General features: G+C 35.5%; 1 protein-coding gene across 1 annotated transcript in view; it reads right to left on the bottom strand.

The window, feature by feature from the left end:
- Window positions 1-926: 926 nt before the first annotated feature.
- The window catches only part of LOC117036907 (EGF-like and EMI domain-containing protein 1), a 567,893-nt gene continuing 553,152 nt past the window's right edge, over window positions 927-15,667 (bottom strand). The window contains exons 20-24 of the mRNA XM_033132361.1: window positions 15,388-15,516; window positions 10,947-11,075; window positions 7,970-8,098; window positions 6,654-6,782; window positions 927-2,389 (exon numbers count right to left, since the gene is read on the bottom strand). Of these exons, the coding sequence (XP_032988252.1) occupies window positions 2,238-2,389; window positions 6,654-6,782; window positions 7,970-8,098; window positions 10,947-11,075; window positions 15,388-15,516 (668 nt within the window). The 3' untranslated portion in view covers window positions 927-2,237. The remainder of the gene's footprint in view (window positions 2,390-6,653; window positions 6,783-7,969; window positions 8,099-10,946; window positions 11,076-15,387; window positions 15,517-15,667) is intronic.

A 15,667-nucleotide genomic window follows, 5' to 3' on the forward strand; every position in this document is an offset into this window, starting at 1 on the left:
TGTCTATTAAATTATTTAAGATGAACATTTATTATATGTTGGCCCATGAATAAAATGTCATTGCTTACAATGATTTTCAGACATCTTCTAGTGTCCTCAAGCAGACGAACTGAATATTTTTAGAAGGAATGACTTACCACATGACTATTAGCTTCTGTAGGGTACCACCTAAACCAAAATTTTTCAAGGTAATCAAACATAAAATGGAAACATTCTTGATTTTAAACATTTTTGTATTTTCTTTTTTGATGTGAAAGACAACCTATAAAAAATTTGTACAGAGAAGTGGCTACAGTCACTTGCACTATTTCCTGTTGACTGATATGAGGTTGAAAGTGAAACTCAATTTGTTTAATATGATAATGTAAATACAGGTTGATACTATGACTTCGCTTCCCCACTCTTATAGTTTGTTTTAGATCTTGGGGTGGAAAGGGGATAAAAAGAGATAATATATGGACCATCTGCCATTTGCCAAGAACTGTGCTTAGCATATTACATAAGGCTTCTTATTTATAATGAATTATGCAATATATAAGAAAAAAATTCAACCAAAAAAAAAAAAATCCCTTACTTTTTTTCCCCCTCCAAATCTAGAGTTTCTCATGTGCCCTAATAGGACAGAACATCTCTAGTAAGGAAGAGAAATCAGTTTTTTGCTTTTTCTCACTGTTTTGTTGCTGTTGTTTGTCTGTTTTGGCATGAAATGAGGGGAGTCCAACAGTGAATAATGGCCCAAAAGAGATATCTGTTTTTACGTATTTTATTGTCTTTGCAGATCAGATGGGGATAGCTGAGGGATTAAAAAATGAAAGGTAAGAAAAATGAGCAAATATTCAGAATAAAGCACAGTTTTCAATTGATTTGATTAAAATAGTTATAATGAATTTAAATACAAACACAAAACTTTAATTTCCAATGCTGTAGGTGGAGAAAAAAAAGAAAAGGATAACTTGATTGTGGCTCTTTTAAGACCAAACTCAATTTATAATCTCTAAGGAAGTTATTTAATCAGGTCTTTTATAGCATTTAATAACATTAAATTTGGCATGGCTGTCAATTATAGATATGCTATATCTCTCTTAAATATGCTGAGATATAGGAAGATAAATGTTAAGATCAGAAACTATACTGAATTGATAACACCAAGTATTTTTCATAAATCCTTCAGTCGATTCTATCCTACATTAGTTTTGATTTAAAAGCTACTCTAGAGAATATGCATTAGTCACATAATTTCAATATTTCTCTATTTTTATCTCAATAAAGCATGAGTAACCTGAGTATCAACATTTCCAATCAAGAAAATACCGTTACCTAATGTGAATTAACGAATAGTCTGAAATTTTAAATGCTTTTAAACTACTTGAGAACAGAAATACAATTGTATTTATTGCCGTATCTTTCTTGGGCTCGTCACAGGTCTCATGCTTACAAATGGCAGTAAAGCTGACCTAAATGATAAGCAATTTGGATGAAGATGACCAACGTGGATTAAAGGTTTGATTCTGGTCAGGCCCTACTCTATGGGAAATTTGTGTCTCCCAGAGCACGCTAAGCACTCGCCTTGATCATTTCTACTCCCCTTTTTTTTTTCCTGTTTGCTGAACAGTGATGAGAAGAACATCACTAAACATTTTGATGATTCATTGCAAGTGTGCACGTCATACATTTACCCAGATCTTTATGTGGCTAAAGTCTTAAGAGTCTCCCACACCAAAAGTCATGTTTGAAATACAAGACATTAACAATCTGAAGCAGACTTAGCTGTGAGGCAGCATACTGAGAAAAATTAGGTGAAATTCTAGACATTTCTAAAGAGAACCCAGCTACTTAATGACCACTGAGGTCTTCAGTGAATAGGTGTGAATATTTCAGTGCAGTCCAACCTGAACTGGAAGGCAGTTCTTACTTCCAAATTTAAATACCGCCTGTGCATATAAAAAAATGTTTCATTTATTAGTCCAAAATGTTACTATGATTGGGATCTTTGAAAAACATTCTTTTTTTTCTTGGGCATGTTCATCAGCAAAAGAAGGTTGGGAAGGGTAGACTAGAGAATTAAACTTATGCTTGGAGGCCATAAAGTTGAGATGTCCTGTTTTTCACCTCACAACACACGAGGTTGGGCTGAACATGGTTGAGTAAGTACATTTCTTTGACAGAGTTAAGATGATGAATCATGGGTGAACCTCAGCAAAATTCTATTCACCCGCTAAAAAGCTGTTAGCATATGGTTACTGAGGATCGTCCAAACCATTTTCTTCACAAGTTGGACCCATTCTCCTCGAGGGGCAAGTGCAGCTCCCATTGAGAGGATTACAGTGAGCTCTGTGAACACATTGGCACTTGAGAGCGCAGTTAGGTCCATACTGGCCTGACCTGCATTCTGTGAGGTAAAAAATAAAAAAAATAAAAGCAATTCGAGTACGCTTTTCTATCAAACAGTATTTTTACTACTATTTCTTGGAATTCAATAAGATAATCATAGACTTGCAAAGAATTCTGGTTAACCATGTGGTATCTTTTTCCCGTGCTAGAATGCTATACAATAAAAGTAAGGTCTCTAATGGAAAACAGGAGGCTGGGGAGTGTCAAAGAAAGTACTGACCAAATTGAAAAAGGGAGAAGACAGGACAGAAACTTAAATTTTTAAAGTGGCCTTCTCAGAATTAGATTATTCAATAGAGCTTATAACAGTCACATTGTGAGGGACACAGTAAAAATGGATTCGTTGTTTTGAGGTCAGAAAAAGGCAACACTCCCTCAGAGTACACAACATATGAAGTTCGTCTTTAGGTTGAAAATATGATTATTTGTGCTTGTGTTTATGAAAATGAAATGGCTACGCATTCAACTCTTTCACCTCATAAAAGAGTTGAAAGGGCCAGAGATCCCCTGTGTACCTACCTCTCTAAAATCCTGCCGTATATCTCAGGGATATAACTATCTTTTAGTTGAATTTCATTGTAATTGTAACCAGTAGATAAATGAAGGGAGGGGATAAAAAGTGTTAGCTTTATCAAAATAATTAAATGTGGACTAAAAGTTGCCTCCAGACATCACTTCCCAGCCTGGGCATTTGGTTTTAGTCTGATATTCAGCAGACCATTATCCGAAATTAACAGGTTCTGTTTCTGAAGGATTGTGAAGTTATGAAGAAAGCTCAGGCTGGCCCATGGAAGCAGAAAATGGGTTCAGATTCAGTCAGGCCAGACTGGGGAGTAATTCCACCACTTACTACCACTGTTTAAGAATCAGAAAAACTTAACTTTGCAGTATTGAGTCACTAGATTTAAACAATTTACAAATGGGTTCCTAATACATTCACTCGGTTGGTTCTAGCAAACCTGTGAGGTAAGCAAGGCAGTGAGGAAAGATTTCTCATTGTAGAGAGAGAAACTGAGGTTTGGCATGGCTTAAGGGACCTTTTCAAATGTTATATCCCTGGCAAATGGCAGAGCTGGATTTCTGAATTCTCAGCTGGTGCTCGTTCCTCATTCTGGACCACCAGGTGGAAAGACACAAGGTATCAAACATATGTAGATTAAAGCCCAGATAAGGAAGTGGAGAGGTGGAAAGTGGAAATTCTAAAAATAGCAATATAAACAGTGAGGATACAGGGACTAGAGTACATTCTGAGTGTGTGGGAAAATTATTGTTAACATTTCTTTGTTGCCTCAAAATGCCTTTTGCTAGGTTGGAGAATCAAACTAAGTACTCCATGAACCATTGCATGTTTGTTTATTGCTCTCTTGGATAATGAAGGTAGGTTAAGGTGTGGTCTAGCTCTCTTGTCTTAATTAACTAGTTAGATTTTAAATACAAGGTAAATGAAAACCTATAAATCAATTTTGCAATTAATTCTTTTTACAGAGCAAACAGCAATTCAATCCCTTACTACATGAAAGAACAACAGGTAGGTAAAAGGAGCTTTGGCAGTGACACAACACTATTCTGAAATGAATCTTTTCTTTAATCATCTAACTTTATCAAAATTGAAAAAACTCTTGTGTCATTTCAAATTTAATCCAGTGCATCCACCTCTGCCCAGTGTGTAGGAGGATTACTTAGCTTGGTGGTAAGACCTAGTCTTCTTCTTTGAAAAAGAATTGAGTTAGAATCTCTCCTGAGCAGTTCGGAATCTGATTTTAATTTATAAAAATACCACATTTTCATGTTAATAACGATGTGTATTTAAGACATCTGTTTGAATGTCTGCAAATGTTAATTTACCAAAGGGGTGGGGAAATAATCCAATAAAAAGCTGTTACATTCTTTTATGAATTAACATTATGGTTGTTTAATAGGTCCTTTACCAGAGTTCAAATTAAAATGAGGTCTTTTATCTTTACAGTGCCTGCATAGACACAGCTGCTCACAGTTAATATCGCAGATGAACTGTGCCTAATTGAAAATAAAAGTGCAAATAAAAGTCCCTGCAGTACATCTGTGTAGGCTGTGGGTTCCCCAAATTGCTCATGACAAGAGGAGCCTTCGGGTGCCCACAGAGAATGGGCACGTTAGTACACATGATCCACTGTCACATGGCAATTTACCTGTGGATGAGAGTGACTATGTGATTTGAGAATTTAGTCCATAGCAAGTCCATAGAGGGAGGCTTTAATTTCCAGCCTGTCCACAAATACTCTTGGTTTAGTGGCAAGTTTTGAGCCCCTGCTGAATGCTGTCCAAAGAAATGCCTGCAATGAAGAAGATGCTCTATACTGCGCTTTACAATACTGTAGCCACTGACCATCTGTGGCCACTGAGCACTTGAAATGTCATGTGCGACTGTGGGGGGGTGAATTTCAAATTAAACTAAATTTGAATTAAAGAGCAACCTGTGGTTACTGGACAATACATATTGGACCATGCAGATATGTAACCCAAAAGCAATTTCTGTTCCTTTCTTTCCCTTGGGAGGAGATATTAAAAGTCTGGCTCTGGACTCAGAAAGCCTGTTTCAAATCCTCAATGTGCCACTTAACCTTGGGCATGTTACTTAACCTTGTTGTGCTTCAGCTCCCTCATCTATAAAATGGAAATAGTGATGATAGCGAAGGCGCCTAGGGTAAATTAAAATGCCTGGCGTATAATATACATTCAGTAAACATTAGTGACTTCTTCGGTATTTAGATGAAACCACAATTACTATAAGCATTCTGACTTTGGTGACATGTATACTGTGGCTTCACCAATATGTCATGCTGATATTCATTCTGACAGATTTAGTTTAGCTATGACAAGGTTCAGGTACTTGTTTACCACAACTCCATGAGGAATGCTGAAAAGAAAAGAAAAGCAAGAATTCCTTCAACAAAAATTTGCTGAAGACTCTCATGTGCTAGACCTAAGTTTTTCTTTTTGATAAAAGATTAACATGGATCCAACTCTCCAGAAGCTTGTAGTGCAGTGAAACACAGGATTCAAGATTTAAACGAAGCAGCTTCGCAAAAATGAAATGTCAACATCAGTAAGCTTCTGAATTGGAAGATCCCAAAGGATTCCAACTCGATATTCAGAAATCCTTGGCCTTATTTTAGAAGTCTATTAAAAAGGGATAGGAAAGAATATAAATCTCTTGATGAGCCACTGGAGGTTCCCTGTACTGGACTGCATACAGACATTCACATATAGAGTATTGTCTAATAAAGCATCACCCAAGGTCCAGAATCAGACTGCCTGGGATTACATCTTGGTTCTGGCTCTGACTACTTCTCTGTGCATCAGTTTCTTCACCTGCCAAATAGGAATAAAACTAGAACAACCTCATAGGGTTGTGGGAAAGAGTAAATTAATACACAAATGTTTAGGATGGTGCCTGGCATTCAAAGAAAGTAGCTTTTATTGCTATTTCTGTGAAGCAAAGTGACATGAGGGAGATGGTGCTGGGTGGATCGCATTCTTCTGTAGCCTGGAAAGTTACTGTGGCTGTCTCAGCATTACTGAGATCTCAGGTTACAGAATCATAGATTGGTGCTGGAAATGATCTTAGAAATACATAGCCTCAACCCTTCTTTTCTGCAGATGAGGAAAGTAAATTCTGAGATTCATTGCTCTACTTTAGGTCATAATCTATGGCAAGTCAGTCAGTTAGGGATGTTGAGAATTATATAAAACCTTTTCATGTAGCGAGCAACCTAGATGAAAGTTCAATAGAAAGTGATGAGCCAAGGATTCACTCAATCTACTTTCTCCTCATTTTAAGACACTCCCTGAAGATTTAGAACTTTACATTCTAGGTAGTCTTCCTGTGAGTGGAAAAGGGAAACAACAACAAAACAAACACACACACACAAAAGTATAAATCTCAATTCCCAAAGAATAGCTGAGAACTTGGATCTCAAGACTACTACCAGGGCTGTACCTTAATTACCTTAATTCTAGTGATTTCTCTGAATAACTTTTGTGATCAGGGTGTTTAACTGCATCACCTTGAGATACTTACAGGGTGTCTTCTGTCAGTTGCAGGGCTAACATGAGTTCCTGTGTTATAACAACTACATATGCCACTTAATCATACTAAGGCAAGGTGACAAGCAGTGGTGGTGTGACGTTCTTTGAGTAATGTTTCTAGTATAAACATGCATCTATACCATCTCTGTATGACCCACAAGTCAGAGGGACATCATGAGTTACTTAGCTCATACCAGCTTCACATCTGGTTCCGGTTCTCCCAGGTGGGCAGAGGCATTTTCCCGTTACTGGGTGGCAGGAGCTTTCATTTTCACAGTCACAGAGTTGATGGCAATTGTCTCCAAACATTCCAGGTGAGCACTCTACCAAGGAAAGAGAAATGTTGAAACAACCCCTTGAGCTTTCACCGAGGCCTGTCGATTGAGATTAAAAAGAGAATTTCCTCAAGATTGAGCCCCAAAGAGCAAAATGGGCTGATAAAATGAGTTTTGCTGGTCAGAAGAAAAGAGGAAAGTTTTGGAATTTCAGAAAGAAGCTTCATTTTACACATGATTTCACAGGCGGGTCCTAAAACTGATTTGCTTTGACACTGGTTTGTACCTGTTAGAATATTCTGGAAGCTTTTTGAAGATTGGAACTTAAGGAAGGAGATCAAGTCAGCTAGCCAAGTGTATTACTCTTAATATTTTTCCTTAGCATATTATTTATTTATTTGCTGTCTATTTCCAGAGAAGACTGTAAGCTCCACTATATGTATATTCCTAGAATGTAACACTAAATAATGGATGGCTCAGTGACTAAAGGATTAACAAGAGGCGATATATGTAAAGCTCTTAATGACATGGGAGGCTATGGTATGGGATGAACACATGAATCCTTTTTGAAGGCAATGACTCTGATTCCAACAAAGTCCAACGGCCACTATCATTCTATTAGCATTATCATTCTAGTGGCTGCTGTTAACCACATCCACAAGAGCACACCTAATGTAGCCTAAAATAGGACTTGGAACTACATCGTCTGGCATTGTTTTGAACAGGCTTGATCAGTTCTTTAGGACATCATAATATTTTGTTTCAAAGTAAGTAACCCAAATTCTCACCTTTCTATCTTCAGCCACATTCATGGCTTCAATTACTTTCTAGGAATAAATGCTTTATCCACATCTTTAAATACTTTTCATAAAGCCCTTGTATCTATTTCAATACCTTTGAACCCAATACATATCATTTTTTTAAAAGCATTTAATACCATAATTATCATTCAGAGGTGGAATCTTTGTTCACTGAGGACTAACAGCTTGAGGTGTTTTGAGATATTAAACACTTTTTTGGGGAGGATACATTTTTTGAACAATCAGCAGCAAAATCAAAAGGACGCAATCCTCGTATTGTCTGTAGAGTGAATTCCTGTGGCTTTAATGTCCAAGCTAGAAGTTTAAGTGATTATTCCATGTTTTTGATTTGGGTTTATGTTTGTCTGAAGATAGAAAGATCTAACAGTCACACAGAATTCCTCCATTCATGTGCTTAAAAATGCTCTGCCATACCTTTTTCACACTGGCTGCCATGGAAACCTGCTGGGCAAATGCACTGTCCACTCGTTGCATCACAACTAGCTCCATTTTTGCAGTTACAGATGTGAGCACAATTCAAACCATAAAATCCAGGAAGGCATGCTGGAAAATAAAAATGTCAAAATGCTATTTTGGCTTTAAGAATAAATACAAAAAAAATTAAAGGATGTGCTTTAGGTCATTTGTTTCCCAGGACCAAAGAAGGCGATGAGAGCAGAAAATTAGAAAACAATAAAAAGTCATCTGGAGAAGCCTATTGACAACACTTTAGTCATTTAGATAAGTGATTCTATTAAGTGCCATGTTCTACAAATAATCTTGAAGAATCCATAAAATTTAAAATATCTTCAAGTAGATAAAATTTATTTGCTATGATCTGCTATAGTCTGGCAAAGACTTCACCAAATTCCTGTACTACCCTAAACACCTAGAAGAGCAATGTTTTCAAAATTTAGATACAGGATAAATTTAGTAAGAATGTTTTTTTAAAATTAAATTTAAATAATTAAATAAATCAGAGAGTATTTGTGGAAGGTGATTCATATAGCTCTTGATATTTGAAGTTCTGGGAATGGATGACAGAGGTAGATATGAGGGAAAGTGACGAGGGAGGGAAGGAGAAGATGGAATAAAAGAGGAAGTATATGATGTGTAGTTGGTTAACATCTTATGAGAAAGTTGTCTTTTAAAGTGGGTGACATTTTTTTTTAAAATTCAAGTTTACTGGGGTGACAATGGTTAGTAAAGTCACACAGGTTTCAGGTGTACAATTCTGAAATTTAATCTTTTAAAAACTTGCATAGATGGCCCATAAGGTAGATTTGTTGCTTAGTATGTCCAGTATAACCTGTGTTTTTTTTTTCCCCAGAGTTTGAAGAAGATAAATATTTTTTTGGCTTAACATCAGAAGAAGTAATTGATTTACATTTAGAGACCATGTCATCCAAGCAAATGCATTTCTTTGACTGCTAAATTTGTCATCTTCCCTGGGAGATGCTCACTCTGAAAGAGCTAAGCTTGACTACAGATAATTATATCCATTTCCTATCTTGAGTTTTCTCTAAGGTTATGCTCATCACTCACCAATGGGAACATGAGGGGGATGAAATTTCCTCACACTTCAATTATCCGTTCTCTCTCTTCTCTCACTCTCTCGCTCTCTAACTTTATCTCTTTTTTCTTTCTGTCTGTGCCCCCTCCCCTCTCCCCAGGAACCTAGAATTGGATTTGTCTAGGCTTCATGGGTATGACACTTCCTCAGCAGGCACGGTGTTACAACATTAAGAAAAAAATGTATTCGGGGAGCAGAAAAAGGAGGTGAAACCAAAAAGAGATAAGGAATGAATTATTTTATATAATATATACCCTTACATTTTTGGTCTTATTATAATTCTTTTAAAAATGAATAACAAAGGAAGATCCAGTGCAGGGTTCCTTCTGCTTTTTCTTGTATAACTGTTATTCAGAATACATAGAAAAGTCAAATCTCCTTTATCTTCTTTATTTTAATTATATATAAAACTGAGCTCCTAAAGGTGGTCTTACTTGACTTTTCCATTTCTCTACATAATACTTTCATTCTTCCAGATTCCTTGGCTTGCAACTTTAGAGCCATCTTTGATTCCTTCATTTTCCTCACCTCCATATTCAAATCAATTGCCAAATATAGTCAATTGTTCTTCCAAAATATTCTGCTCTTTCATTTCCATTTTCATCCAAGTCCAGATTTAAAAAATCCAAGCCTATCACTATAGCTTCCCACATGAACACTACTTATGACTCCTTTTCCTAATAATCAATAATGTACCCACTTTACAGTTTTATTTCACTAGAGTGTTGTCTCTTGTCTGTTCAAAATTTTCCTTGATACCACACCTGTAGGATATGTAGGATGCAGGATGTATATAGTATGGAATTTATGGACTTTGAATAAATGCCTTTTTCCAATCTGTGTCTCTTATTTCAATTTGAAAACAAAACAAACAAACAAACAAATGAAAACCACAAGATGTTTACATCCATATTCTCTGACCCAAGAAACCTCAGAATGGTTGGCAAGAGTACTAAACCTCAAAAGGCTTAGCAAGATTTGTTTCTGTGAAATATGTTTGCCAAAAACAAGTTGAAAAACAGAAACAACTTAAACATTGTTAATATCACCTCAGAGGCTTTAAAAAGTTACTTCCTTCTCAATAATTAGTATTAGTAGAGATTTTTGCAACATGCCTCAATGCTAAATGCTTACATGTATATATTTTTTTAATCCTCATGATAACCTTTTAAGGTAGGTGTTATTATCCCCATTCTACAGATTATGAAACTGAAGCTTGAAGTAAATAGTTTATACATCTTTTATATGGCAGAGCTAGACCACATTGAACTAACTCTAGAGCCTAAGCTCTTACATCTTAACTGTGTTGTCCATCAGGGCTCCCTGACATCTAAGACAAATTATTATATAATTCTCCTATTTCCTAATTTTCTGTGAAAGTATTGAGTCCACATGAAGATATAAATAAAGATGTTTAAAAAGAACTTGAAGAAGATCTTTCAGAGTTAATTCTAGATTAACATGAAACAAGCAGCTTCTTTGTCTATATTTTGCCTAAAGGTAGTCAGAGGAAGTAGAATGATTTTATTCAGTAACACCAGCAGCTAACTCTTCTGGGTGGGTCTACCTGTGTCTTCTACAGATGATCATAAAATCATAGAGGTGTTTTTCAAACAATAGTTTCAAAAAGAATAAACAAGTCCAATTACTTACTTAATCATGGCAGTGGTCAATACCTAGAACTTAAATTAGAGCTATGAAATACACTGTAAGAGTATACATTAAAGCGTTACCAGTTTATCTAATTTGATATAATGCATTACTTTTATTATTTAAAAAATAGGTTTTAAAGCTTAAAACTTATTAATGCTATTATGCCCACTTGTTTTCTCTGTTTACCGTGTTCACAGACTCTTCCATAGTAACCATGGAGGCACTCACAGCTTCCAGAAAACCTGTTGCAAACTCCATTGTTCTGACATGTGCAATTAAAATGGCAGCCTGGGCCATAATACCCAGGGGGACATTCTGAAAAAGAAAACACCAAACCTTTAGTTCTAGTTAAGACAATTGAATATAATGAGTTTGAAGACAGAAAAAACAGCAGAATTAATGAAAAAATAAAAAGTATAAGAATCATTAGCTAACCTAATCAAGATAAAAGAGAGAAAGCACAAATACACGCAATTTTATAAAAATGTAGAATGACCAAAAGAATAAATGTGAAAATAAAATACAAATAAATATAAAAACCCAAATTAAATGGAAAATTTATAGAAGATAACTTAACAAAATTATCCTAATTTGAGGCAGAAAACCTAGACGGGGTAATTATAATGGAAAAACAATAAAGAAAATAGTAAAATAGATCTTGAATTAAATAAAAAAGAAATCCCACCAGTCCCAGGTTTCACAGGAAAATTCTGCAAACTTTACGGATCAGATCATCACTCTATAACTTATACTATTCCAGAATATTGGAAAGGAAGTAAGATTTCAAATACATTTTATTAATTGAGTATAACATCAATTTTAAAACCTGAAAAAAATGCATTAAAAAACTATAGCTCAATTCAATTTATGAATATTGATATGCCAAATTCATAAAAAAAATATAAGTACATAGAAACCGACACACATTATAAAGTAATATATCATGTCCTTCCAAGACTGTAAGGTCATTCAATATTAGGAAATTCATTAATAAATCCATCATATTTATCAGCCTGAAGAGAAAAATCATATAATTAATTCCAGAGATTCAGAAAAGACATTTGAAAAATAAATTCACTAAAAAATTCAGTGAAAACATTGAAATTAGAAACTCAATAGCTATATCTTAATATGAATATTAATATCCAGCTTTTTACTTAATGAGGAACAAAAATCTTGAACAAATGGAATGATAGACCATGTCTGCTCTTGAATGGGATGAGTTAATATCATAAATGTGCTAATTCTCCCTAAGAGAGTTAACACAAAGGACAACAAAACAGTAAAAAACAAAACAAAATAAAACCCTGATTTTTTTTTCATCTAGACAATTTGATTATAAAGTTCATTTGGAAGAAAAAATAAACAAGGACAGTGCCAGAAAATATTTGAAAAAGAAAAGCAACAAAGGGTTGTTAGCCCTGTCAGCACCAAATACTTACAATAAAAGCTACATGATAATAATAATAATAGTAATAATAATAATAAACAGTATCATATTTACACATAAATAGATGAAAACAGAATATCCAAAAATATACCTAACTGCATATAAATGTTGAGTATTCAATGAAGGCTGCATCTCAAGTCAGTAGGGAAGATAGACTAATAAAAGCTGCAATACAATAACTGAAAAGCCATATACAAAGGGGGAAATGGATATATTCCTTACACCATACACTATGAAAAATATTTAAAATTGATCTGAGGATTAAATGTCAAGAATGACATCATTCTAATATCAAAGGAAAACAGGGGTGAATTCCTCTAAAACCTGAGTATGGGAAATACATTTCTAATCATGATTAAATTTTTTTAAAAAATAGAGGGAAGAAAGGTATATTTTATTACAAGAAACAAGCAAACAAAAAAACCCTCTGAATCATACAGAATCTATAATCCAAAGATGTTCCCAATAAAGCACATCCCCTGGGATTCACAGCCTTGTGTAGTCCCCTCGTATGTGGAACTTGGGCTGATGCCATGACTTTCTTTATCCAGTGATGTGTGGTGGAAGTGATGTTATGTCACTTGCAAGCCTTAGGAAGACCTGACAACTTCTGCGTTGGGAAACCAGCTGTCAGGTAAGAAATCCAATTATCCTATTGGAGAAAAAGACCATGTAGTGAGGTCTTAGGGGCCACAAGGAGTGTTGTGTTCTGCATGTTTGTGTCCCCTCCCGATTCATATGTTGAAACCCTAATCTGTAATGTGACGTTATTTGGAGATGAAGCCTTTGGGAGATAATTAGGTACTGAGGACAGAACCCTCATGATCAGAACCCTCATGATGGGACTAATGCCCTTATAAGAAGAAATACGAGATCTCTCTCTCTCTCTCTCTCTCTCTCTCTCTCTCTCTCTCTCTCTCTCTCTCTCTCTCTCTCTCTCTCCATACACACATACACCTATGAATAAAACAAAAAGAAAACCATCTACAACCAGAAAAGAGAAGCCTTCACCAGGAGCCAAATCTTAGAATTCCCAAACTCCAGAACTGCGAAAATAAATTTCTGTTAAGTTATCTAGTTGACAACATTGTTATAGCAGCATGAGCCGACTAAAGACAAGGAGGAAAAAACCATGTGGAGGAAAACCAAGGTGACAGATGTATAAATGAAGAGGTTATCATTATATTTCAACCCAGTTGAATCTCCAGAGAACTCCAGCCCAAGCTGTCATCTGAGAGAAGAATCACTCAGCTAAACCCAATTAACCTTCAGAATCGTGAGGGATCATAATAAATTGTTGTTTTAAGTCTAAGTTTGGGGTAGTTTGTTATGTATCAATAGATGACTAATTAGGCAAAGTAAAAAGACAAAAGGTAAACTTTCCCAAATTAGGGTGAATAATTTACAAAAAAGATTAACTATCTCTAATATATATAGAACTACTAATAGAGAAGAAATAAAAACCAACAACCTTATAGAAAAATGAGCTAGAATTTTGAATAAACAAGTTATAGAAAAAAATGTAAAAGGTCCTTACTCATTGGAGAAGATGCAAAACATCATTCATAATAATAAAAATGAAAATTAAAACTCCACTTTTATAACATCTCTCACCAAAATTTTGATAACATACTCTATTGATAAAGCTCTGAGGAAACAAGCAATCTGTATATTGCTTATGAGGATACAAAATGATACAACCCCATACAGAGGAGAACTTGTCAATATGTTGCAAAATTACATTTGTATTTACGCAGTGACTCAAAAATTTAAATGATAGAATACAAATAAGTTGACAATACATTTTAATAATATTCTAATTTAAATAATTAACTAATAAAGAATGACCAGATCAAAGTTAAAATATCCCATCTCCCAAAATGCTGATGTTACCCAACTTAGAATTTGGACATAATGGTACTATTTTTAAAGTACGGCTATTAATTTAATTTAGTAATCCCTAATATCACAAAATTGATAAGACCTGTCTCCCATGAATTAGGGAGGATACCCATGTTAAAAAAAAAATTCCATGAAAATGACCTTGAATGTTAGACTTAAAAGGGAAATGTTAGACTTAGAGTGGGAAAACCAAATCACAGGGAGGCTGTGAAATTCCCAAAGGCACAGAGTATAGTATGAGCTGAGCGGGGTTGGCATATGGGTCTATCTACTCCCACTTTAAAGTGCTTTCTTCTATGCCACCTTGTCAACTTCCATGCCAGTGAAATTCATAGTGAAGGAGGGTGGGTATCATACCCACTGTGATAGTACGTCAGGGTCGAAGGTCTAAAGAGCCATACCCCATAATTGAAACCATCTAGATAAAAGTTCACTGGGGATTTCTTTTCACTCAGGGTGCCCCAAGTGTAGGGCCCCAGCAGTGCTCTCAACCACACTCGGCCGCGCTGTCAGAGCCCTTTTCCTCTATTCTGCCAAAACACAAAATCATCTCCGGCAATAGTGCTCTCTAAGTAGGGTGCGTGCTCTGTAGTGTTTCACAGAATAATCCATTGTGATTCGAACAGAAAACATTAGAATAACTATGAGGATTTATCTTTTCAATTCTATATCAGTTAAACCTTTATATATGTTTTACAACACATATAATGTATTAGTTGAGAAATATGAATGTTACTTATGAGTAAAAATGCATTTATAGTGATAGACGATTAAATTTTTCTTGATGAAATAAAGTTGAGAGACCTGTGCTCCTAGAGTCCACTTTATCCCTTGCAGCTGGCCCACTCTTAACGTGAACCAGCTCTGCCCAGGGCCCTGCTTCCTCCACTCCACCTGCCCCACAGCCCCAGTGCTGGCTGAGGCCTGTTAGCCTCATGCCAAGAAACTCAAGGTTCAGCACATTTGCCATCCACAGAGGCTTCAGGCTTCAAAACTGGCTGGAGGGATAGTGGATTTAGGCTTCAGAGGCGCTCTTTCACATTAACACTATTACAATTACTTAAGAGTTTTCATGTGGTATTTTGGTAACAAGGTAACAAAAATCAATCAATATTAATACAACACTATTTTTATTGGGAATGCAATCATAATTATAAACAGCTTGTGTGAACTTATTGGAAAGCAGTTTCTTCACAGGCCTCTACTATATTTTGTCAACCAATGGCAGTATGCTCTAGATTTTTATTGAATGCAAGAAGGTAGTAATCAACTTACCTTTTTCACAATAATTTCCTGTCCATCCAAGGCCACATGTACAGTTTCCATCCACAGGATTGCAAAGGCCACCATTTTTACAGGTACATTTTAGCTCACAATTTGGGCCATACTTTGTTTGGGGACATTCTGTAGTGAAAAAAAAAAATATATATATACACACACACACACACACACACACACACACACACACACCTAACTGAATAAAAATGTCACATAAGCATATTTCTCTGCTTCAGATAATCATATCTAAATAGTAAAAGCATAAGAAAATGTTCCT

The sequence above is a fragment of the Rhinolophus ferrumequinum genome, chromosome 2 (assembly GCF_004115265.2).
Source record: "Rhinolophus ferrumequinum isolate MPI-CBG mRhiFer1 chromosome 2, mRhiFer1_v1.p, whole genome shotgun sequence".
NCBI lineage: Eukaryota > Metazoa > Chordata > Mammalia > Chiroptera > Rhinolophidae > Rhinolophus > Rhinolophus ferrumequinum.